The sequence below is a fragment of the Festucalex cinctus genome, chromosome 6, assembly GCF_051991245.1.
Source record: "Festucalex cinctus isolate MCC-2025b chromosome 6, RoL_Fcin_1.0, whole genome shotgun sequence".
In the NCBI taxonomy this organism is placed as follows: Eukaryota; Metazoa; Chordata; class Actinopteri; order Syngnathiformes; family Syngnathidae; genus Festucalex; species Festucalex cinctus.
This window is the reverse complement of record NC_135416.1, coordinates 22,929,014-22,955,510: the sequence shown is the minus strand read 5'-3', so window position 1 is coordinate 22,955,510 and position 26,497 is coordinate 22,929,014. Positions and strand designations below refer to the sequence as shown.

Below are 26,497 nucleotides of genomic sequence, written 5' to 3'. Positions count from 1 at the left end.
CGAACTGCATATCTTTACAATATGGAGGACCAAAATGCCAAATAAATAGTAAATAAATAAAAGTGAAAACCAAAATAGATATAAAAATATATAATTCAATATTTAAATACAAAAACATAAATAAATAAACAAATGGAAATAAAAACGCTCTCTCTCTCTCTCTCTCTCTCTCTCTCTCTGTCTCTCTCTCTCGCTCTGTCACAATCATTAAATTAAAAAGGCTCTCCTCTATTTATTTATGTCATGCTGCAGATGCAGTCAGCATGAAATGTGTGATGAAATGTTATTCAAATGAGTGTGCGGTCCTAAGCATGTCTTGGGTTGGACTCCGCAGTTGCAAAATGCCTTTTGATGGTAGGGTGAGGAGGTCGGCGAACAAGGAAGGCCAAGATACACTTAGGACCGCCCCTTATTTGAATAACATTTTATGACGCATTTCATGCTGACAACTTCTACAGCATGAAATAAATAAACATGAGAGCAGAGCCTTTTTATTATTGATTGACATTTAATTCTATTTATACATTTATTTTTGTATTTATTTCCACATTTGTTTTTAGAATTATTTGTTAATCTCATTTTCTATTTTTGTATATTTTTAATTGTATTATTAATTAATTAATCTCTTTATTTATTTATGTATACTGTATATATTTCTTTTTAATTTCAATTTCTATTTATTTTTGTGCGTTTAATTTTTGAATTATATTTTTTATATCCATTTTATTTTCACTTTTATTATTTTTTATTTTTTGGTGTTTTTGGTCCTCCATATCACGAGGGTCGTGGCCCACAGGCGTGGTTGAGCCTCTCCCAGCCGCCTTTGGGCGAGAGTCGAAGTATACACTGAACTGGTCGCCAGCCAATCACAGGGTGATCACTAGGGGTGGGTGATATGGCCTAAAAATAACATCACGATATTTCAAAGAACTTTGCGGTGACGATATTTTTGACGATATTGGTAATAATTATTGAACAATAGATTTGTGATTGGTGCTTAGCACTTTTATTACAACACGATATATAAGCCACCTTTTTTTCACAATTGAAATGTAAACAAAGTGCAAATATAGCAACCGTAATAGAATGAAATGGAAATTTAAAAAAAAGGCCAGGTAGTTTTTACCCTGCAAAGTCTAATTGTAACATATAGTAACTGCTTAAAGCACTTGAAGTACATTTACTTAGCAGATACAAAGAACACAAACCTTCAGAAGTCAGTGGCAAATTGCATGAGTCAAGAAAGTCCATTATTTTAATCCTCGTGTTGTAGAGGCAAAAAAAGAAGGAAAAAAAAATCACCATTGATACGGTAGCAGCCAGCTTGTGGCGTCATGCTTTGTACATCCCAGGCATTGTTGAAAAATAGTTTCCCCCACGATTGTTTAGGCATTGGTTATTTTGCCGTAACTGGCAACCCTCCTGCAAGCGTTATTTTGCCGTGAATGTCTCTGATCGGTCAATCATAGGAGCGAGAAAATGCCGTGATTGCTTGTAGACATTACGAGCGAGTATGAATAACACAAATGTGCACTTTTAGGGTGCACGCCTTCTCGTCGAGACCACATTAGCTTAGCGGCCGGTTAGCATCACAGAGTCACGTCAACTCGGCGGCGATTTACCAGTCACGGTAAAATAACCACCGCGGATTGTTTATCTTGGCCAAAAAATACACGACTGCTTCAGTATTATCCAACCACCGTCTGCTTTTTAATGTTTTTTTTTTTTTTCATAAGGAGTGTGTCTGATCAAGAACTTTTGCTCAGAGCCACACGGCCGAGCATTGTTTTTATGCAGCAGCAAACGACGCGTGTACGTCCAAATGGACAACATGACGTTTGATTTTATGGATTACGTCACCACGTCAGTTTCACGATATTTCAAATTCTTATCACCCAAAAAAATACACCGGTAATATCGTAGAAGGATGATCACACATCCCAAATCAAAATTGTTGCAAATTGTACAACTGCAGCTTCTTTTTTTTTTTTTTTCCCCAAAGACTGACCTACCCTCAAGACTTATTTATAATTTAGCATGATGCATTACTTATAATAAAACAATTAAATGATAACTGGAATATTTAGATAATTTAATTAGGCAGTTTGTGAATAATTGACTTGTGTGTATGTGTTTTTTCTGCTAGCCTCCAGGGGGAAGCAGCAATTTGTGGGACTTGGTATCAGTCATTAATGGGCAGGATGACTCACTGCTACCAGGCAGCTACAGCAAGGGTGTAATGCACATGAAACACCTGCTAAACTTTAAAACAGTAAGTATCTGTCATCAACCTCACCTGTGCAGAAGCTGATTGGCTACACAATAATGCAACTGTTTTAACCACCAGCCAACCAAATTACATGTTTTTTACTGACTGAATAATTACTATGAATAACTGGCACTTCATCTGTGATACATTTCCAAAGACCACTTGCATCACCAGTTTAACATGTAAACGCAGGGTCTAAACATGGGGTGGGGGGGGGGGGGTACTGTTTAAAAAGGTACATTTGCAGAATCGGATCATAACATAAAGGCCTTGTTTAACTTCTGCGACAGGCTACGGCGTAGGCGTCACGGCGATCTAGGCTCAAACAGGTGGTCCCACCCACTGGCTTTGATTGACAGACCAGCTGTTAAACGCCATTATGTAAAAGAAGACCATTGTGGAAAAGGACATTATGAAATAAAACCTGACTTTGTAAAAACAAAAAGTTTTCTTATCTTATAAAACCTTGAAAAATAACTTAAATGTCATTATTTTAAAAAAGTATGACGTTGTTAAAATAATCATTATGAAATATTTAATAAAAATAAAACATTTGTTACATATTAAAGAATAGCATAACACTTTTCATAATAATACTAACGCTTCATTTTACAATTTAATGGCCATATTACATAATTGCTATTTATCAAAGGGATAGTTATTTCAAAAACGCCTTTTAATTTCTTGAGTTTTGACACTTTTGGGCTTCCATAGTACTGGACTCAGATCTCATGTTTAAAAAAAAAAATGCAAAAAAAAAAAGTTCATCTCCGTCATGATTTTATATTAACTCTATCTCTTATGTGATGACTAAATGTTCTGTGTTTGTTGTTACTTGTTGGAGACTATGAATGAAAACTAGCCATATTTCCATTTTATTTCCATGTAGAATTCTCCATATATTACAAACTTGTCAATCATTGTGCATTTTCCTGCCAGAATAAAGTAATAAATGAAATGTAAATGATAGTTGAGGAGCATAAGTGATGACACCGGGTGGAGACAAAAGCATGATGAACAAACAGGACCATAAAACTCCAAATAATTAACCCAAACTTGGACGAAAGCTACTGTTGTGTTCCAGAAAAAAAAAGTCAAAAGAAAAAACTCAGATCATGACATTTGATATTGACATTTTCTTCTTCTATAATTACAAAACTATCATTGTCTCTTCATGAATTGTCCTGCCCTCTTCTTTGTTGTGCCTCAGTCTGAAGCCCAGGAATTGACCATTGTCAAGATGTCGAAATTCGGGGGCGGAATCGGTGCTCCCAGTAAAGAAGAACGGCTTAAAGAAGCAGGCGATATCCATCTGAGGCTAGGACAGATTCAGCGATACTGCGAATTAATGGTGGAGCTTGGACAGGTGCGCATGAGCACTCCTGAATATTCCTTCTTTGTTTTGCAAAGTACATCACACGCTTTAATCTGTACTCAACAAACCGATAGATCAAAACAAAGAAGTGGGACATACTAAGTATGTAATGAATTAGTGACTAAGTGTAAATATTTCTCTCTGGCAGTGGGAGAAAGCGTTAGCTGTCGCACCAGGAGTATCTATGAAGTACTGGAAAAAACTGATGCAAAGGTCGGTTTTTATTTTCACCTATATATTGATCTACTGTCAAAATACTAAACTATGACTGATGGGTGTAGCAGGACATCACTGAAGTTAAACATGGGTGGGAAACATATCACTGGTAAAGTATGATTTGGCCTGCTTTAGACAATGTAGCCTTTTGACACCTTACAAAACTGCATTTATACAATACTGTGTCAAGACTGTGTAACTGAACACTGACACCTGCTGGAACTTAAAAATCCCTACAGGCAATATGCAGACTCAACTGACACTGATTTGATGTATATCTATCCATCCACAATAATATAATTTCAGTTGTTGTCTTTTCTATTGTATTATTTCATTTCTTCATTTAAATTCCAAATGTCTGATATTTTTAGATGCAGTCAACAAATAATGTCAATGTAAAATCTGATTGAAAAACATACTGTATACCACACTATTAAAGGTGATTTATGATTGTATTGCAGGAGAGCTGATCAGCTGATGGTGGAGGATAACGATGATGCAATCCCCTACTGCATTGCCACCGGAGATATTAAAAAGCTTGTAACATTCTTCACAGGCAGAGGACAACTGCTTGAGGCCTTACTTATTGCACAGGTACAGTGGGGAAGAGGACTATGGCAGTTTTTTTTCTTAGTTTTTTTACTCAGAGGCTGAGCTAATTGCACTTTAAACACCATAAGTAGTTGTTCTAACTTGGACTGGACTGGAAGCCGGTTCAAAGAGGCGAGAACAGGTGTAATGTGTTCACGTTACTCTAGCAGAGTCAGAGGGAGATTAAGATAATGAGAGTTGGAATCAGAGCTGAGAAAAACCATTGAAAAAAAACACACACTGACTTAGCGCCAATTGAAGCAGGTTTACAATCGTTGATCCGGGTGAGGAACAGACGGTCCTTCTCAGTCCATGTATTTTTACGAGGCTTCGTGTCATAAAGCAGTCGCTGAAAATGCGGAAGCACTCGCCGAAAGCTGGGCATTCGTCAGTGATGGGCCGATGTACTCCGGTTGCAATAGTCCAGACTTGAGGCGATAAAGGTCTGGAGGATGTCATATTTCCTTGTGTCCTTTTTTTTGTCTCTCTCGTTACGTTTTATTCCAGTTTTAGTCCACCTGTGCTTGTTATCCCAGTCACTTGTGTCATCCAATCAGCTCCCTCAGCCACTTGTGTCTTGTCTAATTTGTTTGTATATATGCTGCATTCGAGGAAGTTGGGAAGTTGGACATATCTCCCACTTCCTATCTCAAAGCATTCAAAGCGAATATAAAAAACAAAGATGGCTGATCTCGATAAATCGTTTGTTGTTCTGGATAACACATTCAGTCAAAATCACGTTGGGTTAGGTCAGTGCTTCTCAAATAGTGGGGCGGGCCCCCCCAGGGGGGCGCGAGGCTCCATCAAGGGGGGCGTGTTTGACCTCGGGGAACATGCTTTTTTATTTTTTTATTTTGATTTTTTTTTACTGTCCTAGAATAAAGTGCAATTGCACCTCCACTACATTAGGGGGCAGTGGCGCTCTCATTATTGGCGTATTGGAGTGTGCGCAGTGAGCATTCACTCGGTGGTGTAGAGGTTTTGTTTGCACTGAGCATGTGCACTTTGCACACAGCGAAAAAAAAAAAAGAAAAAGAAATCAGCACAAATTTTTAGATTTTTGTTTTGCAGGTTATTTTTTATTTTATTTTTTTTAAATATTGTGCTCCTGAGTTAATGTTAGTGATCAGTTTGAATGCATTATTATGTATTGATTTTATGTAATTTTATTTTTCTGTATCATATGGTTTGACATGGTCATTCAAAAAATGTTGATAGTTTAATTAAGGATTTAATTTTAGTTATTAATTTCAGATGCACTTTAAATCTTTTCTGTTACAGTTAATAAAGCTATTCTTTGTAAGTTGTTCCATATTTCTTTCTTTTTTTATTCTCTTATACGTTAATAAGGATACAGTTTTATGCAGAGGTGTGCTTATAACAATTTTATAGAAAAATGATACTATTTATAGTCGCGCAGGGGAGGGGGGGCGCGAGATGTTTTTTTTTCTTACTGGGGGCGTGGGGGCATGACAGAAAATAATTGAGAAGCACTGGGTTAGGCAAAGTTACTTTATTCGAACAACTAAATTAATGTTATAAATATGTGCCCTGTGACTGGCTGGCAACCAGTCCACTGCCCAGAGCCAGCTGAGATAGGCTCCAGCACCCCCCACGACCCTTGTGAGGAAGAAGCGGTCAAGAAAATGGATGGATGGATGGATGTATGTTATAAATAAATCGATAAATGTGTTTAGAATCGTGCAAATTACGTTTTGCCATTCACGGTCTTTGTCTGTACGGGGTTCACCATTGTCGAGTGATGGTCAGGCGTTTCCGTGCATATTTGTGGGTATGCAGTTGGAAAAGTATGACTTACTACCTTCCTTGAATTCAGCAGTTCCATTTTTCCTTTGTTGGTTCATTGTCATTGTCATGTCTTGCTGCTATTTGTTTTGATGTTTCGAGTGAATCAAGTTGTATCCCAGTATTTGTCTGTAACTTTTTGAATCTTGTTTTTGGACTTTGTTGAGTTTGTGTTTTTTTTTGTGTGTGTGTTTTTTGTTGTTGTTGTTTTTTTTTTTACTGCCGAATCATAACATAGTGTCATGTCTGGGGTCGCGCCAGGGTTAAGTTTGAGTTCATGACCTGTTAAGATGGGTTCATGGCCGTGAGGTCAAGTGTCTGTTTTGTAACCATCACATAACCACCATCTTGTTTCAACTAGTGTTAGCCTATGTGATGTCAATCTTTAATCCTTTAGGTGATGTCTGGACCTATGTGATGTCGTTCTTTAGTCCTTTACTTGCTACAACCAGTCAGATCGATTCACTGTCTGTAGGTGCAGTCTGAGAATTGTGTGTGATTTGCCGGATTATTGCTTTCTGTCCCTCTGTGCAACTCTCTTTGCTTCTCGTCTAGTCAAGTTTGTTCTACGCCTCTCGATGTGAATAAATAGTTAAAACATTATTTGTGTGCGCTTTGGGATCCAACCTTTAGCACATGACACATAGTCTTTACAACATATGAGATGTTATCTGTCTAAAATTCCAAACGTTAAGTGCATGGGATTTGAAATTAAGTTACTAGTATGAAATTCTAGAGTGATGGGATTTTTAAAAATATTTATTTTAATAATATAAGAGAAATGCTTGGCCCTTTTCTTTTTAGCTGCTTCTTGGAAGTTAGCCAGAGAATCTTTCAATAAGAAACTAGAAGATGGTCTTTTCTCTCAGACACAAGTTACAACGAACAGTCAGGCCAACAAACATAGTAGCAGCCTCTTCTTCCTCCACTCGGAACAAGATTTATACAACATATGTAAATTTGGGTACTGTCAATATTTTCTAAATTCCCTCTATCTATTGCAGTAGTTCCACACCAGAAATGTATCATGGAAGAGAGTCTTGTGAATATTTTTGTTTTAGGGGGCATGTGAGGGGAACATCCGTACACCTCAAACCTCCACCATCAACCACAAAACCAACGATGTGGACAACAGACAACAATACCAAAGGTAAAGCACACAAACATGCGAAAGCCACATAGTGTATTTCTCACTGTTGTGCAAGGCAAGGCAAGTTTATTTGTATAGCACATTTCATACACAAGGCAACTCAATGTGCTTTACACAAGGAAAGACAACACATAAGCATCAAGAAACAGTAGTTAACATTCAGAGGAAGAAAAATAAATGAAAATAGAAAATAGGTTACAAAATTTACTAATAAGAACATACAATAACAATCTTAAAACATTGTTCAACAAACTTTAAAACATTTAACATAAGGAAGTTTAAAATAATAATAAAAAAACACTTAATTAAAGCTGTTTAAAAGTCCCTAATCAAAGGTATAAGAAAAAAACAAAGTTTTTAACCTGCATTTAAACTCAGGGCTGACTTCACTTCTGTTGGTAGCCTATTCCATCTGTGTGCAGCATAATAGCTAAATGCAGCTTCACCATGTTTGCTTCGAACTCTGGGTTCCACGAGTTGGCCCAAGTCTGTAGATCTCAGAGCCCTGCTGGGTTTGTACTCAGTCAGCATTTCTTGGATATATTCAGGACCCAAACCATTTAGTGATTTATAGATGAGTAGCAGAACTTTAAAATCGATTCTACAGCTGACTGGGAGCCAGTGTAAATCCTTAAGTACTGGAGTAATATGTTCTGATCTTTTTGTTTTGGTCAGAACTCGAGCTGCAGCGTTCTGAATGAGCTGCAATTGTCTCATGTTCTTTTGAGAGAGTCCAGTCAGAAGACCGTTACATTAATCTAGTCTGCTGGAGATAAAAGCATGGATAAGCTTCTCTTGGTCTGCTTGACGCATGCAGTCCTTCAGTCTGGATATGTTTTTCAGCTGGTAAAAGGCTGTTTTAGTGATAAATTTAATATGATTACTGAAGGTCAGATCTGAGTCTATTAGTACCCCAAGATTTCGAACTTGGTCTTTAGTTTCTAAAGGCAGTGACTCAAGCTGTTTTTTAACAGCAATCCTCTTTTCTTTATTGCCGAAAACAATGAGCTCCGTTTTGTTTTCGTTCAGCTGAAGGAAATTTTGGTTCATCCAGTTGTTAACTTGCTCTAGAGAATGACACAATGCGTTAATAGAACTGCTGTCATTTGGGGACATCGATAAATACAGTTGTGTGTCATCTGCATAACTATGATAGTCAACATCGGTGTTCTGAAGCATTTGACCCAAAGGTAACATACAGACTGAACAACAGGGGTCCAAGGACTGACCCTTGAGGGACCCCACATGTCATGGCCTTTCGATCAGATTCAATATTTCCAATGGTCACAAAGTAAGTCCTTTCCTCCAAATAGGACCTGAACCATTTAAGGACTGTTCCATTTAACCCCACCCAAGTTTCCAGCCTGTCTAACAGTATATTATGATCAATCGTGTCAAATGCTGCACTGAGGTCCAACAAGACTAGCACTGATACCTTCCCTGCATCAGTGCTCAATCTTATATCATTCAGTACTTTAATCAGAGCTGTTTCTGTACTGTGATGAGGTCGGAAACCTGACTGGAATTTATCCAAAAGTCCGCAAGGTGAACTATACTTAAAATCAATGTTTACTAAAAAAGAACAGTTTGGACTGAAGCTTTATTTATTTCCCTTTATTTCTTTGTTTTGACATGAAACAATGGCAAAAAATATTAATATTATTTTGATTTTCGAATTAGGCAATCATCTGTTCGTACCTGGGCAAGCAGATGCAATATTGAAATTATGGTTTTCTAGAGAGCTCAAGACAATCGGGGATTTGTATTTGCCAGACTCTGACATCATAATGTCCTTTAAAAAGCTGACAATTAAGTTTGACATCGATAATAAACATTTCTTTAAATATTCACAGGAATGTCTCAGAAAATTAGAATATTGTGATGAAGTCCATTATTTTATGTAATGCAATTAAATAAGCAAAAATGTCATACATTCTGGATTCATTACAAATCAACTGAAATATTGCAAGCCTTTTATAGTTTAATAATATTGCTGTTTTCTTAAGCTGTAAGCCATAATCAGCAATATTAAAACAATATTCAAATTTTCTGAGACACTCCTGTACAGCTCAGAAATTTTATGGAAGCAAACCGGAATATTGTTCTCTCCAAACCTCCCCTTTGTTTTCTATATGAAATAATGAGCAATGACAACTTAGAAAAGGGGGTTATTTCATGATTTTATAGCAAGTTGATGCTTCTTTTTTTTTCTGAGAATTTGAGAGAGAGGATGAGGGTCTGCATTCAAGATTTGAATCTTTGGTGTATCTTTTATCAGAATCTGAGTGGGGGAAGCTTTGTATGAATGCTCAAACAAATTTTATGAAAACACACCTTAAACTATTATTTATATGACAACAGTGGAACTAAAATCATAGATAATGGATATGGTTTCTTTTTGTTGTAATTATTTCTACAAAAGCACAATTGGAATGGGAATGAGCAAACATTTACACGTTTTGGATTAACGACAGCAGAGAAATGTATTGCAATGGTTTGGAAGCTGCTGTCAAACAATGGATGAATCAGATGCTATCAACACTTCCTCTACAACGAATAACGTGCATCCTAAAAGACAAGCAACAGACTTTTGATACCTTGTTTAATTGATACCTTCTACCTTGTGGTTTAATTATGAAGATATTTTGCAGTTTGTCACTTATTTTTATTTTTTTTAGTCGTGACTGCCACCTCTGGCCTAAAATGTTACTGCAGCCTCTGTGTCAAGCTCGTGCATGGTGTGCGTGCCAGCGTGCACTCAAATAAAGGAGTCTGAGCCAATCCCAATCGTGTCGTAAAACACTACATGTACGCGGCGCGGAGCATGACGTCACCCGCCACCACTCCACTCATACCATGAAACTGTGGTGTGTTCGCCCCGAACACCCGACACTGAAGGGACGATACAAGTTGATTAGGCACAGTCGCAGTTAAAAAGTCAGGGCTCTTTGTATTCGTCTTGGCATTTTTTTTTTTTTTTTTTTTCTGCTTACATTTACGTTTTTAAAAATATAAACTCAATCAAACCATTGTTGAAAAACATATTTTGAATCTTGAAGGGGGTGTAAAACTTTTATATAATTAAAACCTCTATGAAATAAACAGCATGGCCTAAATAAATAAGGATTATTTAATTTATTGAAGCACTTTGAGTGTGCGACAGAAAAGTGCCATAAAATGTGTTGCATTATCATTGTTATTTATTTTTACAGTCTCCTTCATAATGTATGTGAACAGCTGGCTGAGTGGTACTTTCAGGATGGCTGCTCTGTTCTGGCTGCCTGCTGCCACCTAGCGGTCGATAATGTTAAGGTGCGTATGTGTTCGTGTGCATGTGATTATCCAGAATGTGTTGAACTCATTGTTCAAGAGAAGACAAAGATGATTACAATACATCACCTTAACTATTCAAATTGTTATTGCTTTTGGCTAAAACGTTTAGACTTGTAGATTTTGGATGTTTTTTTTGCCTGTTTTTTTGTTGTGCATAATCCTATTTGACCAATTGACAAAGTGTGTCAATAAATGAGATAAGCCTTTATAAAAACAAATAATCTGCCAGGATATAGTTTTGTTTATTTTTAGATTGAAGTGTGACTTCAACTAAATCTCACCGTCAAATACTGTATGTACCATATAATAGATAGACGTTGAGGTATTTGCTCCATTTAATTTAATTACCAAGAAGGTTAAAAATAAAAAAAATCAGACAATTAGTTTTGTGTTGTATGTTCTATATCTCTTTGTGTTTTTAGTTAGCCATGTCTAGTCTGATCAGAGGTAATGAGCTGGAGTTGGCTGCATGTGTGGGTATAGTCCTTGGAGACGCAGCCGCTCAGAGTACGGCCTACTGCCTTGAACTCCTTGCCAGGAAGTACATGACCCCACTCACATGGTGAGTACCCCTTACTCTGTAATCCTGTGAGGCTTGCAGGATTTAAAAATACCTATATTTTCTTTATATGTATATATATATATATACAGGACTGTCTCAGAAAATTAGAATTTTGTGATAGTCCATTATTTTTTAAGCCTTTTATTATTTTAATATTGCTGATTAGGGTTTACAGCTTAAGAAAACTCAAAATATCCTATCTCAAAATATTGGAATACTTGCTCAGACCAAGTAAAAAAAAAAAAAAAAAAGCCATAATCAGCAGTGAGTGCTACCGTTTAACATTTTGTAAAACTGAAGGAAGTCTGCCAAAAAAGCAACACTCACAACACTATTTGCACACAGCCTCGCAAGCCTGCGCCACTCAGGCTTAACTAAACATGATCAAAAATGCTTCTGTTCTTGGTCTTGGGCACATGTATCAAACTGAAGGTCTCAGGCCCAAATGTGGCCCACCAAGTCATTTTATGTGGCCAGTGAACTTCAGAGGCCTGATTGTCTTAAAATGAATGCGATGAAAGCGTGCATTGACCATAAACTACATTTACAACAATGCATGCCCCTGAAGAAGTGACAGCATGCTGCCACTAGATTGCTATTTAGGTTACTTGTCCACATCAATGCATCTAACAGGCCCACTGTAACGCTGGAGGAGCTGCAAGTGGGAGAAACTGTCTACGGGTCAGCTATTTGTCGTGGACTCCACAAATCTGCTCCTTATGGAAGAAGAAAACCGTTGGAAATTAACTTTTCGGTTTGCCAAATGCCATTTTGGGGACACAACAAACGTTTGGAAGAATTTGTTAGCCTAAAAGCAAGCTACTATTTACAGGCAGAACACAAACTTTGCACCTTGAAACCAGCATCCACATTGTGAAACAAGGGTGTGGCGTAATCATGCTGTGAGGATGCTTTGGAGTTACAGTAAATGCAGGGATAAGACGTGTCTTGAGATCGGGACAGATGTTCACCTTGCAGCAAGTCAACAACCTTAAACATGCAGTTATGACGTAATGGTCGACTGCCCCTGCATTTCACAGTGCACATAAAATGACACGGATTCCTGTGTCTAAACCACGGGCCTTGAGTTTGACACTTGTGATTTACAAAAAAAAAAAAGAAGTCATTGGTTGATTGATCTTTACTGTGTTTACATTTAGGGATCTCTCAGTTGACCTACTTGGAATGATTCCTGAAAACCACATTTTACTGGCTAAGCTCTGTGCATTTTACCCGGGAAGTACTGCAGAAATCAACCAATTACATGAAAGGGTAAGTGAGCCTAATTTACAATAATCTCAAGAACACACACTGTTTTGTTCCCATTTTCATGAAGTGAATGAAATGATTACCGTTATGCAAATGATTGCATCTTCTCCTCCTGAAATTTATGAGCCCAAATTTTATCACTACTAAAGCAAAACCCCCAGCTGAAGAATAAGAAGATTGAGAAGCCCTTGAATACAATACTTGTTTTTGCCATTATAAGAAGATGTTGACAAATAAACAAGAGAATTTGGCAATACTTTAGAGAATGGTGACAACTGCAGACTATCCAAAACCATCAAAAATTTTACATCAATTTGTATTTTTGTTGCATGTGCACTGATGAAAGTACTTATATGAGCATGTGTTTTTGTCATTCCAGTGTTGTCTCCCCTCATTAGAGCAGTGTAGAGCCTTGGCAGAGGAATCTATGTGTGAAGGAGATCTGTTTTCAGCTGTTAAATTTCACCTTCTGACCTCTGAACCTGAGAATGCCCTCAAGATAGCAATCGAACATGTTAAAGGTATTGTTTCATTCATAAACATTTAGGGATGTAACGATGCATCGAAAATCGACGTGATATCGATATAAACTGCTTAAAATATCTAGTGCTGTCACTAACGACTTTTTTAAAATCGACTTTCCTTCTCATATTTTTAACGACTAATTGACTTATTATTATTATTTAATTTAATTTAATTTGATTTTTTTAGTTTTGAGGCGCAAATGTTGAGCATGTGTTGAATTGAGTGGATAATCTGGATATAAATACCCATTGTTCCGTATATTTCCTGTACAATAATAGGCGATGATGTTTGTTGTTTGTTTTTTGCCATTACCCGCATCTGATCACCAAGTGTTATTTTGTCACGCCGAGGGGAATTATTATTATTTTTTTTCACACCGAGGGGAATAAGCTCTTCTTTCGCAACCAAGATGACGTGACTTTGCGATACGAACCTTGTTTGTGACCAGCAATTCACCATCAAGGGTTATTATGTCACAGTGAGTGGAAAAAAGTTTGCCTTTCGTTACTATGTTGCCGTGAATTTGCGGTACTAAGCACTAAGCTAACTTCCAGTGAAATGTGTTTGACTCCTCGACAAAACAGCCATCACGACGCCACAGCGAACTGGTCGTGCACATTTGTGTTATTCATATACGCTTGTAAATGTCTATAAGCAATCGTGGTGTTCACGGCAGGCCAATAATTTGTCGTTCCGAGTGGTCACAGCAAAAATAACGCTAGCAGGAGATTTGCCGGTCGCGGCAAAATAACTACTGACTAATAGGCAGTCACACAATTAAGCTGTTGCCAAGCACTACACGAGGGAGCGAACTAAAAATGACAATATTACAAGTATTTCTGTAACATTATTGTCGTGTTTACCTTCGTCTATCCTGACTCCAGTATTGGTCCGGTATTCATGAACCATGGCATCGAATTGGCCGTCCCATTCACTCGGCAGTCATTTCCACTGCGGCTGCCGCTGTACTGATCCATGAGCGTTTTATAGTCTTGGTGTATCTTTGCAGCTTTTACAGACTTGTTGAGGGTCGTGTGAGCATTTCAGTTGGTCACCTCACCAAGCTTGGCAGTAATAACGTGCATGGTGGCTTGGGTGACTCCGATTCAAAGTCGTGCTGATGTCTTACTCTCCCAAATCTTTAGAAGAGCCTGTACCTCTGTCCTCATATCCATTCGCTTTTCCTCCATTTTAGAATATTGCAACTAATGAGGACATCATAACTAATAAATATTGTAAATACTAGGGGTGTTAAAAAAAATCGATTCGGCAATATATCGCGATACTACAGCACGCAATTCTCGAATCGATTCAGTAGGCAGCCGAACCGATTTTTTAACATCCATTTTTGATGGAAATATATTCAACAAAACGTCTAACTTTCACACTTTAAGCATGGAAGAATGTTATATTATGGAACATTAAGCCTGAATATTTTATTTCAATTCCTGTTTGTTAAATACAGTTGCTCACAGTTATAAAACTGAAGTTTCAGATCAATAAATAATACAATTTCATCCAAATCTTACACGGTACATGTACAAGTTTACTGAAAGGTATTTTCTAAATTGAGTTAAAAAAAATAAAAAATCACAACAATCGACTTGTAAATTCATAATGGGATTAATCGGTATCGAATCGAATCGTCACCTATGAATCGTGATACGGATCGAATCGTCAGGTACGAGGCAATTCACACCCCTAGTAAATACTGTGCGGGTATACGTGTACGCTTGCAGTAACAGAACTGTATGTTCGCAGTTAGGCTAATGGCGGCTGTGCAACACACCTCCAAATTCAAAACAACCAATCAAACCAATTTACTCTGTCCGCCTCCATCGCACAGAAGTTAGCTACACACGTCAACTTAAATTTTTCCAGTCGACCTAGTCGACTTGGTCGACTTTTTTTTCCCAGCCCTACGTGCATCGATGTAAAAAAAAACAAAAGCATCGATTCCCAACGCCACTGCTTTGTGCAGTTTTTCAACGTTTCTAGCCGGACCCTTTTTGTGGACGAACACGTTTTGCGGATATCCGGTATTGTTTGGCGGGTCTCTGTAGACGACAGTGAAAACTTGGTTAGACCTTTGTAAGTAATCAATTAAATGCTTTAAGTGTTGTAAGTGGACCCTCGTTTACTTAATGAGGCAATTTATTGCCTGTGGCCCCTGCATCAGATGAATTACACTTGTGGTGAAATATGTGTCTTAAAAGCAAAACTTAAAAGCAAAACCTAGTTTTACCGCATAGCCCACGGTCTAACATGCCTTTTATGTTTCCTATTTCAACCAATTTTCCTCACTACAAATCATTGATTGCTTTAGCATGAAATACACTGACAATTTTCTAATGAGTTGCGTTTAGAGTGATTTGACATGGGAATTGGCTAAAAATGCATTTCAATTCCACATCATTGATGAATTCATTACAGGATTTATTTTCATAAGTGTACTCGACCTGGCCAATGAAGACTTAATAATTCTCTTACAGTATATGGCTCAAAAGTGTCCTTCCAACCAATTGCTGACAATAAATAGTTGGAAAAGTTAGTTACTTCAAGGCAAAGTTGTGTTTTTACTCTTTTCTTTTTCCTTGTACACATACAGTATCACAAACTGACTTTCATTTTCATCTCCATCAGAACAGCTTACTGGATCGAACTGGACAGTCGACAGTATTCATCCGATCCTTGACCTGTTGAGTTACATCAGAAGTGACCGCCTCCTCATGGCCAACTCTGCTCGGTAAAGCAATTATTGTATTATTTCAATGACATTTACGTCACATGTCCTGTCAGCATTGATCATCTAGTGTCTTTCTAGAGCCCGCAGTGAGCTGTTGATCCTGTGTGGTTACATCGGCGGTCTGCTTGCCATAAAGAGATGCTACTCCAGCATTGTACCTGCACTCTATGAATACACCAGGTACAAATCAATTAATCTATCACTTACAAATGTGTACTGTTGTACATAGAAAATTGGTGTTCAAGCCCTCTATCTCCGGGATTCAAAGCCACTGACTGCTAGCCAGTGCTAGTTACAATATAACCAGCACAGTACAACAGTTCTTGATGCTAGCAGGAAATAAAGTACAGTGTTCCCTCGTTTTCCGCTGGGGTTAGGTTCCAAAAAATACCCGCAATAAATGAAATCCGTGAAGTAGTTAGCTTTATGTTTCACAACTCTTCTAAATGTTTTAAGGCTCTAAAATCCCCGACCGCACAATTTATACACTTTTCTCATTGAGGCATTTACATGTTCTCACATTTCTCTCTTGTTCAAACATTGACAATGTTCAAACCTTCATAAATTTTATAAAATGGGTATATTACTGTAAAAAAAAAATGCAAATTTGCACTTAAAAAACAATCCGCGATACAGCGAGACCGCGAAAAGGGAACCGTGTTATAGCGAGGAAAGACTGTACAACAACGTTAACTCCTCCCTTCCCTCCCTCCCGCGAGACCTGTCGTTGCGTTCACTAACAGTCAGACATAATAGTGCTCAACATAAATGGCAACCCCACTTAGTTCCTTTCATCAAAAGTTCTCCGGAGAAAAGGGCACTCATTGGGTTTCGGCGATGAACTTGAACTGAACAATGACTGTTGACCACAGAACAAGCCAAGTAAGCCAATTTTGCGCATGCACGTTGTCAGATAGGCTGCGTGACCGACAGCTTTTTTGCCATTCAAAAGCCGCATGTACCGGAGCAACTAACACAATTGATTTCTCATTGTGTATGCGTGAAACAAACTGCCGACTTCTCCGCTCCCCGCGAGAAAAACGGGACAAAATCTACAGGAATTTAAGACCAAAACAGTAGAACTACGGTATTGTATTTTAGAGGACACTGACAGAAATATTTTCATTGATTGTATTTTGAAAAGGTCGGCCAAGCGCCGCTAAATAGCTTACTATGACGGATCGCCACTGGTCTGTACCAATAAAACTGGACACCACACTCGACGTGTACTCGGTCATAACAGAAAAAACAAGAGCTTTTTAAAAAACAAAAAACAAAAAAAAAAAAAAACATTTTAACTAGCGCTGTCAAACGATTAGATTTTACCTTTTAGAATTTTGATTAATCACGATGAACTCATTCACTCCCAGCCATTTTTACAGAAGCAATCCCGTTCACTCCCCGGCTGTTTTACTGGATTTTGACTGATTTTGCAAGGCCCACAGAATATTGTGTTCTATTGCTATAAAAGCATAGAACTTATCAAAAGAAAGATTAAAGTCTCTTCTTTCATCAGGAAAAAAAAAGTATGTTTCTATCTGTTTCCATTTTGCAGCAATTAGCATTAGAAGAGAGCTAAGTTTCATCAGTTTTCACAAATATATTCAAATTTGTAAGTAATTGAGCATTTTTTCTACATGGCCCTGGTTGATCTCCTTTGCTCTGCTGCCACCTGCTGGCCGTTTGTGTAATAACTACCATTTCTGCAACCATTCTTTGCAGTTGAGAGGGTCCGTGTACTTTTCGGTCATTCGTTTTTCCTTCTGAAGCAAGGACACGGAAAACGGGAAACAAACCGATTTCCGTTTTTTGTTTTGATGTATATGAACAAATAATAGGAAACGAGTCGTCTCCCGTTTTTGTTGATATACAAATGAAAATGAAAAACGGGAAACGAGCGGTTATCCGATGTTCTATTATGTGTTTATTTAGCACAAATTGGGAATTGAAATGTGGCTGTCAACCGTTTTTGCTGTCAAACCGTTGGTTGCTCCTTGACCCGGAAGCCGTTCATCTTTTGCGGCACATCCCTGCTGCTGCTGCAGCGGAAGCTTGCTGCCCCCTCGTGTCTATTTTTAGGCCTCTGACAGACAATGATCTAAGAGCTGTGGCATATTGCAATGTTGTTGTGCATGTGTCATGTGACTTCTGTATGGTGTGAGAGCGCACGCGCAGCGAGACCCTGCAGATCCGGGAGTGGCTCGTGGCATTGATTCCGTAAGCGGCTAAAATAAAAAGCAGATTGTTGAACGCAGTGCAGCACGACCTGTCGTTATTCCATGAGAAATAACACGAGCCACCTTCGGACATTTATCTCCTAAAGTCCTCTTATAGGGCCGAATTGGCTACACAAATGTGCAGCGATTTCACTAGACGTCATGCCGTTATTTTTCATTTCCACTATCAAGTTGTGATAGCCATCTAAAGCCATGTTTGGAAGTCCCGAAGTATAGGCGCAAACGGAGGCCTCAAAATAGACACTAGGGGGCAGCAAGGTGCCACTGCAGCAGCAGAAGTGACGCGCCGCAACAGATGAACGGCTTCCGGGTCAAGGAGAAACCAGCTTGCGAAAAACGGTTTACGGCCACATTTCATTTCCCGATTTGTGCTAAATAAACACATAATAGAACATCGGATAACGGCTCGTTTCCCGTTTTTCATTTTCATTTTTATTTCAACAAAAATGGGAGACGACTCGTTTCCCGTTATTTGTTCATATACATCAAAACAAAAAACGGAATCGTTTCCCGTTTTCCGTGTCCTTGCTTCAGAAGGAAAAACGAATGGCCGAAAGGTACACGGACCTGAGAGGCTGCATCAAAGCCTTCTGTATGTTAAGGCATTAAAAAAAAAAAACAAAAAAAAAACAACAACGTATAAATACGTCTTTGGGACAATTAGAACATAAAAAAAAGTATTTACACGTTATTGGGAGCAAATTAGTTAATCACTTTGCTTTTGATCAACATTTCTTGCCCACCAGATTTGAAGAGCACCCAATATGTGTTGATTCTTTTGACATTTAATGTTATGAGAACATCGTCAACATATCCTTCTCTTTTTCTAATCACTTAATTACTCGCATAAATTGAACTGGGGAAAAAATGACCCCAATATTCTGACTCGAGCAAATATTCTGAATGCCATACGCAAACATTTATCAAATGCTTTACTTTCATGTATGTATTGTTATGTTTATTGCTCAAACACAACCTGCGCTACCTTAAACGTAACCATCCGCTGTCAAGCGAAAGGATCATCTGCGGTCAAAATTAATAGTGTGATTAATCTATGTTAATACATGATTAATAGGATACTTTTTTTTGTGATTAATCAGTGAGAGTTAACACTTTAACTTTGACGGCACTAATTTTAACATATTAATACAGAAAAGATAAATAAATAAATAAATAATAATAATGCCAACATGTCTGGGTGTGCACTATCACATATTCCTCTCTGTGACAGTCAGTTGTTGAAGCGGAAAGAAGTGAGTGTTCCTCTGAAGATTGAGCAGCTGTCAATGGAGTTGGATGCCTGGCGGGCGTGCACTCAGAGTACTGGCAAGTAGGTTCACACACGCACACATCATCCATCATAAATCCTGATGTATAAGAGCAATTGGCTGAAGTTCAACGACATCTAGGACATTTTCTTCAGAGGCAAATCAAAATAAATTACATTGGTAGTGGACACAAAAAATGTTTCAGATTTCATATGTACGAACGGATGAAATATTGAAGCTTGGGGTGAAAATCCCAGAGCCTCACCTTTCCCGCAACACTTGGGGAGGGTTTTGGTCTCTGGAGAGGGAGGATGACAAGCCTTTGACTCAGAGAAGCGACCAAATAAATAAGAGCCAACTCTCCATTCAGTGTGAAGGAGAGCTGCATGTTCCAAATCACTATTGCACTATTTAACCCGTGATACACAAATGGACACCTCCCGTTGCAATGGATGCCCTCCATGGAAGCATGTTCGATGAACATATTTTGGTTTCTTTATTTAAAATTCAAGAACTATTAATAATAAAATGAATGTCTAGGGCGGCACGGTAGTTGAGTGGTTAGCACGTCCGCTTCCCAGTTCTGAGGTCTCCGGTTCGAGTCCAGGCTCGGACCTTCCTGGGTGGAGTTTGCATGTTCTCCCCGTGCCCGCGTGGGTCTTCTCCGGGTACTCCGGTCTCCTCCCACATTCCAAAGACATGCATGGCAGGTTAATTGAGTGCTCTGAATTGTCCCTAGGTGTGCGTGTGAGTGTGGATGGTTGTTCGTCTCTGTGTGCCCTGCGATTGGTTGGCAACCAGTCCAGGGTGTCCCCCGCCTACTGCCCAGAGCCAGCTGAGATAGGCGCCAGCAGCCCCCGCGACCCTTGTGAGGAATAAGCGGTCAAGAACTGTATACTGTATATAAATGATATATGTAAAGTTTCTACTGTGCTAAAGATGGTACTCTTCGCTGATTATACAAATATTTTCTGTACAGGTGAGGATATACAGAAGCTAGTGCAAATAATAAATGAGGAATTACATAAACTACAACAATGGCTTAATGCCAACAAATTGTCTATTAATCTTAACAAGACTAAGTTTATTTTATTTGGTAAAAAAGGAACTAAAGAAAATATCTGCATACAAATTTCTAATGTAAATATTGAACGGGTAAGCCAACACAATGTGTTGGGAATAACTATTGACGAGATGCTTGCATGGATTCCTCACATAACACAGTTAAAAAAAAAACTGGCAAGAAGTATATCCATCCTCTACAGAACTAAAAAAATATTGAGTCAAAAGGCACTCCAAATAATCTATAATGCATTGATCCTGCCTTATTTGACTTATTGTGTTGAAATTTGGGGAAATACTTATAAAAGTCGATTGCAGCCGTTGATGGTATTACAGAAAAGAGCAGTAAGAATTATCCATAGTGCTCCTTATAATGCACATACACATAAATTGTTTATTGAGGCTAAACTATTGAAATTATATGATCTAATAAACTATAGAACTATTCAAATAATGTATAAGGCGGCTAGACACTGTCTCCCTTATAATTTGCAAACATGCTTTCAGGAGAAGGAATCGAAATATGATTTGAGAGAGAAACTTGTGTTTGTTCAGAGATGTGTTCACATCTTTTTCACAAGTCATTTTCGATCTCCTGTATGGGTGTAAAATTATGGAACTCATTAGATTGTGGACTAACTGGAACACAGACACTAGCTGGATTTAAGAAAAAATATAAAGAATTTGTATTAACTAGTTATAGTGAAGAAAATATTTAACCTGTCTTTTGTCTAACTTGTATGTGGGAGAGCAATAACTTTTGTGTTATCAACAAGGAGGGAGCTTCAACACAGAAATGTAAACACGTCTGATTATGTTGTTGAAGTGCAAGGACATTTAATCTTGAATCATTTGAAAACAGCATCTGTGCTGAGTGCTGAGAAAAGGACACTCTGCTCCAAAAACTTTCGACAAACCAGTATGGATCTAATTAGCTGGTCTCTAAGTGCGTTTGACAAAATCTTTTCTACGATGAGATCTGGACCTACTCAGCGTTCATGTCCAAGTGGAACTCACATGTCTGGATATGCTGAAGATTCCTGGGCTAAGTGGAGACCATTGTGTCTGACAATTCTGGATTTGAAGGATGTCGAAGATTTGTACCTGCTGGCTGTGCTGGTGGTTATGCTGATGCTGCTTGGGATTGGATTCTACTGGCTGTTTCGTACGCTACGAAAAATGTCTGATCGCCAGAAGAATGCAGAGGAAATGGCTGCGGCCACCCTGAGAGCCATCACTGGCGTGCAAGCCGGCCCAACTAAGGCCTGTGATGACACTTCTCTGGTGAAAAACGACCTTGCAGCACTCAACCTCGCCATGAACGGAATGAGGAGAGACATGGCCACAAGGTTGCTCGAACTGGAGAAAAAAGTCGCGATGAATCAAAATCGTGATGAAGACGGATCTGAGTGACGGAGGTGTCGGACACATGGTTTTCACTATGCCCAGTTATCTAAAGCTGCTGGACTGTGATAATCCACATGGTACTAATCAACAAGTGATCAACAATCTATTTGAACGAATCTTCTGTCATGAACTACATGCGATCAAATCACTGGTGAAGATGAACTGATTGAACTTTCTATAATCCATTTGCCTGAATCAAAAGTCTCCGAATGTAATCAACTTCATGGACTTGATGAACTGTGTGAAATTTTATCATCTCTGCTGATCCTTAACTATTACTCTTGATTTTATGCGTCCTAGATTAGTAGGGGGGCGGGAATTTATAAGCTTTTTTGCTTCTTCCTGCCAGCCCTTTTTCTTTTCGGTTATCATTTGTTAAAATTGTATGTTGAAATGTTTGTTTGTCACAATGCTGTCCGAAAGGAAAAATGAACAAATAAATCAAATCAAATCAAATCAAGAAAATGGATGGATGGATGGATGAATGTCTAGTTCAGGGGTAGGCAACCCTGGTCCTCGAGAGCCTCATTACTGCTTGTTTTAGATGTCACCCTCCTCCAACACAGGTAGGGTTGCCAACTTTCTCATCCCGAAATAAGGGACAGGTGCACGGCACGGTGCCATGGTGGTGTGAGCATGATGTGTGAAATCAGCATATATTCTGATTAGATTCGAAATGCACACAATTTGTACATTCCCTTTAATCCTTACTGCAGGCCATCATTATGTAACCTCATACAAAACCTCAAAGAAACCACAATTTGTCTTTTTCCCTAAAAAAACAAAAAAAACAGGTGAAAAAAAAACAGGTGAAAAAAAATTGCAAAAGAGGAGCGTGTGACTCACCAAATGTACTTTTTGCTGCTTCTGGCTGACTCGAGCAGTATTTGTTCATAAATAGTACGAGAATACTAGGGGTGTGCTAAAAAAATCGATACTGCAATATATCGTTGCGGGCCTCATTACAATACACGTATCGATACGCAGGCGTCAGAATCGATATTGCTCATTAACTTTAAATAGGCAGTTAATGTTTGCCTTTGCAGCTTGCATTGTACCTAAATAATAAAGTTCAAAGTTAATTGCCTTCAATTAATGCAAAAATAGCTCACCGGTGATTGGACACTGTGTCTTGGCTAAGAAAAATTAAAGCAGAGGAACAATATCAACTTTTATATACTTATAAACTTAACATGGCACGTATCTTAATGTACCAATTTTCCTATATTTTGTTTAAAAAAACGAAATAGAATGTGTTACATGAAAAAATGTGTTTTTTATTCCCCCAAATATTTCAAATAAGCACATTTTAATAAGCACATTTTAGAGCTGCAATTTTAATACTTTAATATTTTTGCTCATATCGGCTCATGCCTATTAGTAAATTTTCCCGGTGTGTCTGTGAAAACTGCTCGTTGCTCTGCAGTGCGTACACATTTAGACCAGGCATGCCGCTTGGTGGTAAACCAGAAGAGCTACTAACAAAAAGATTTTTGTCATCCACCATAATAAACATATCCTTTAGGTATACATATGACAGTTATTATAAAATGCAAGTAAATTAATGTAAAATATCGGGATATGTATCGCCTTTAAGCTCATGTATATGTATCGCGATACGCATCGTATCGTGACCCCTGTATCGTGATACATATCATATCGTGAGGTTGGCGGCAATACCCAGCCCTAGAGAATACATCTTGTATTGATCCTGCCCCGTTCGCAGCCGACGTATTAAGATCGGCGTTTAGAGTTTTTTTTTTTTTTTTTGTTATCACTCACACAAGCTTACATCTTGTAAGCCACACACATAGTCTCCCAGGCGGAGAAGTGAACCCACGCCACCCGGCACCGAAGGCACTTCTTCCTACTCCCTTGAAACATATAAATCGATATTTATTGGATGTTTCTTTTATTTTTACTTTTAACTTTCTTTATTTGTTTTATGTGTTTATATATATATATATATATATATATATATATATATATATATATATATATATATATATATATATATATATATATATATATATATATATATATATATATATATATATACACATATGTTCAATAAACTTCTAAACTTCAACTTCAACTTCACATCGGCGTTGAGAGTGAGTGTAGGCGACAGGAAGCTGTGACGAAACCAGGAAGTGCCTCCCTCTTTTTTTTTTTTTTTTTTTTTTATTAGTTGCCTCTCTACCTTGCACGATCACCACATATAACGTCACACCCAGCGACTCATTTTATTGGCTACGAGCAACTTCCTTGTCACTTGTCAACCTACGGGAGCAGCCGTGGTCCAAAAATGGCTAAGATGTCGTTCGCTGCATTTAGTGTAAGAATTGAGAATTATTTTATTGGACTTTTTAGGTCCCGTACGGGACATAACAATTTAGCCCAAAATACGGGGTGTCCTGTCTAATACGGGACAGTTGGCAACCCTAAACACAGGTGAGGATTGTTATCAGGCTTCTCCAGAGGTTGCTGATGAGCTGATCATTTGAATCACTGGTGTTGGATGAGGGAGACATCTGCTTTCGAGGACAGGGGTTGCCTACTCTTGCTCTAGTTAAACATTGATTTTTGCCAAAGCTTTTTTTTGGGCAAAAATACAGCTAATAATATTCATTTAAAAATATATTTTGTTGTGTTTGTCTGCCTTTTTAATAGCCCTGCATCCGAGAGTCAAAGAGAAGATTTTCGCTGCCTTGAGAAAAGAATCCTGCCAGCAAACTCAGGTAGAAACAGTCACTAGCATAAAAAAACAAGTTCTCTAAAACCGAACAATGGTATTTAAAACACCTTCTCTCTTTCGTTCATTAGTCTCATGCGGTGCTGATTATGTGACAGGCTCCAATCTGCCAAGTCACTCTGATGTCCAGCTTTCCTGTTTTACTGGTCACAGAATACAGGTGTGTGTATGTTCTTTATTGGTTTGTTATAATTACAATAGTTTCATTATAATTTGGCTCAAACTGGTGTGTGAATGGTACGAATGTTTGGTGGCATTTAAATCTGATGCATCATTATTATTGTTGTTGTTGTTGTTGTTGTTGTTGTTGTTGTTATCATCATCCATCCATCTCATTGGACAATTTATTGGATACGTTTGCAAAATGCCAATATAGCCCCTTCTGCAACTTTGTCTGAAGTTTTTTTTTTTTATTTAACATTTTGTTTGCTTGTTTGTTTTTGCATGCAGGGTCCAGTATTTTTACTTGAAGATGGCAAATCAGCTATTTCCCTGAATGATGCTTTGATGTGGGCAAAAGTCAACCCCTTCTCCCCACTTGGTACAGGAGTGCGCATCAACCCCTTCTAACTCCCCCCCGACACACACACACGCACACCCTTGTACATATATCTTTGTGAGGACATCCATTGACATAATGCAATTCCTAGACCCTTACCCTAACCCCAACCATAACCCAATTCAAACCTAAACGAAAACCAAGTCTTGACCTTCAAAAAGAGGTCTTGCAAAGTGAGGACCGGCCAAAATGTCCTCACTTCACAAAAATGTCCTCATTCTGTTGGATAAAGACGTATTTTGGTCATCACTATGTATTATGTACAAGAACACACACACGCCTGCGCACACGCACACACAAAAGAGCCTGTACAAAATGCACAAATGTTAAAGAGGAAGTCAAGTAAAAATATTCTTTTCAATAATATGTTCTATGCATCCTCGCTAGCCTAAACACAGCATTCTGATTAATATTGCGTTTGTGGAATATGTATTGACCTATTCTTCCCATGCCCGTGTGGGTTTTCTCCGGGTACTCCGGTCTCCTCCCACATTCCAAAGACATGCATGGCAGGCTCATTGAGCACTTTAAATTGCCCCAAGGTGTGATTGTGAGTGTGGATGATTGTTCATCTCTTTGTGCCCTGTGATTGGCTGGCAGCCAGTTCAGGGTGTAGCTTGCCTAGTGCCCGAAGCCAACTGGGATAGGCCCCAGCACCCCCACGACCCTTGTGAGGAATAAGCAGTTCAGGCAATCGATGGATGGATGGATGGAATATGTATTGAGCAGCACAATCCAGCCTTTGTTTTTGTATTTTTCATCTCAGGGGGTGGCCATTTTGCCACTTGGTGTTAGCTAAAAATGGCATCAGAGCTTGCGAACGTCACATGACCAAACCCAGAAACCAGGTAATCTGGGATGGTCATTACCTGAACCGTGAAACACTGTGATGTCATTTATTGTGGACAGCAAGTGGCAGTACAGGATGGAATGGCCGCCCTCAGAAAAGGATAAAAACAGGTGGCCTTTTCTGGTTAATTCATATTCCATAACTGCAATATTAATCCGGCTGTCATGTATTGGGGACACATCATATTATCATACAGAAAATGTTTTACTTGACTTCCCTCTTGAATGTCTACAAAGAACTCACTGAACCAATTATGGTAGAATAAAGTCCTTTAAACGATGCATTAACATTTTGTCACTCTGTCAAAACCATCCTTTGTAAAAGAACAGTTCTGTTGGAGGAGACACTTATGGCGGGTCATATATACACATACATACAGTATGCCTCTGATTTCATCACTGTGAAACTAACAGATGGTAAATTAAAGCTCCCATTGCATGGTCTCTTTTGTTTTCTTTCCATAATGTACAAATATAGGCTACTGTTAACAGTCATGGCAGTATGAAAAGACACTGGT

The 26,497-nt window shown here is 38.4% G+C and overlaps 1 protein-coding gene across 5 annotated transcripts in view; it reads left to right on the top strand.

Moving 5' to 3' along the window:
- Window positions 1–26,423, top strand: part of wdr17 (WD repeat domain 17) — a 47,617-nt gene extending 21,194 nt beyond the window's left edge. For all 5 annotated transcript variants that reach the window (XM_077525552.1, XM_077525550.1, XM_077525551.1 and 2 more), the window contains 15 exons: window positions 2,147–2,272; window positions 3,480–3,635; window positions 3,793–3,857; window positions 4,322–4,454; window positions 7,319–7,407; window positions 10,620–10,719; window positions 11,163–11,302; window positions 12,463–12,574; window positions 12,951–13,092; window positions 15,740–15,842; window positions 15,921–16,022; window positions 19,311–19,409; window positions 24,490–24,557; window positions 24,643–24,731; window positions 25,022–26,423. In XM_077525552.1, coding sequence (XP_077381678.1) covers window positions 2,147–2,272; window positions 3,480–3,635; window positions 3,793–3,857; window positions 4,322–4,454; window positions 7,319–7,407; window positions 10,620–10,719; window positions 11,163–11,302; window positions 12,463–12,574; window positions 12,951–13,092; window positions 15,740–15,842; window positions 15,921–16,022; window positions 19,311–19,409; window positions 24,490–24,557; window positions 24,643–24,731; window positions 25,022–25,141 — 1,644 coding nt within the window. In that variant the 3' untranslated portion in view covers window positions 25,142–26,423. The remainder of the gene's footprint in view (window positions 1–2,146; window positions 2,273–3,479; window positions 3,636–3,792; window positions 3,858–4,321; window positions 4,455–7,318; window positions 7,408–10,619; window positions 10,720–11,162; window positions 11,303–12,462; window positions 12,575–12,950; window positions 13,093–15,739; window positions 15,843–15,920; window positions 16,023–19,310; window positions 19,410–24,489; window positions 24,558–24,642; window positions 24,732–25,021) is intronic.
- The last annotated feature ends 74 nt before the right edge of the window (window positions 26,424–26,497 follow it).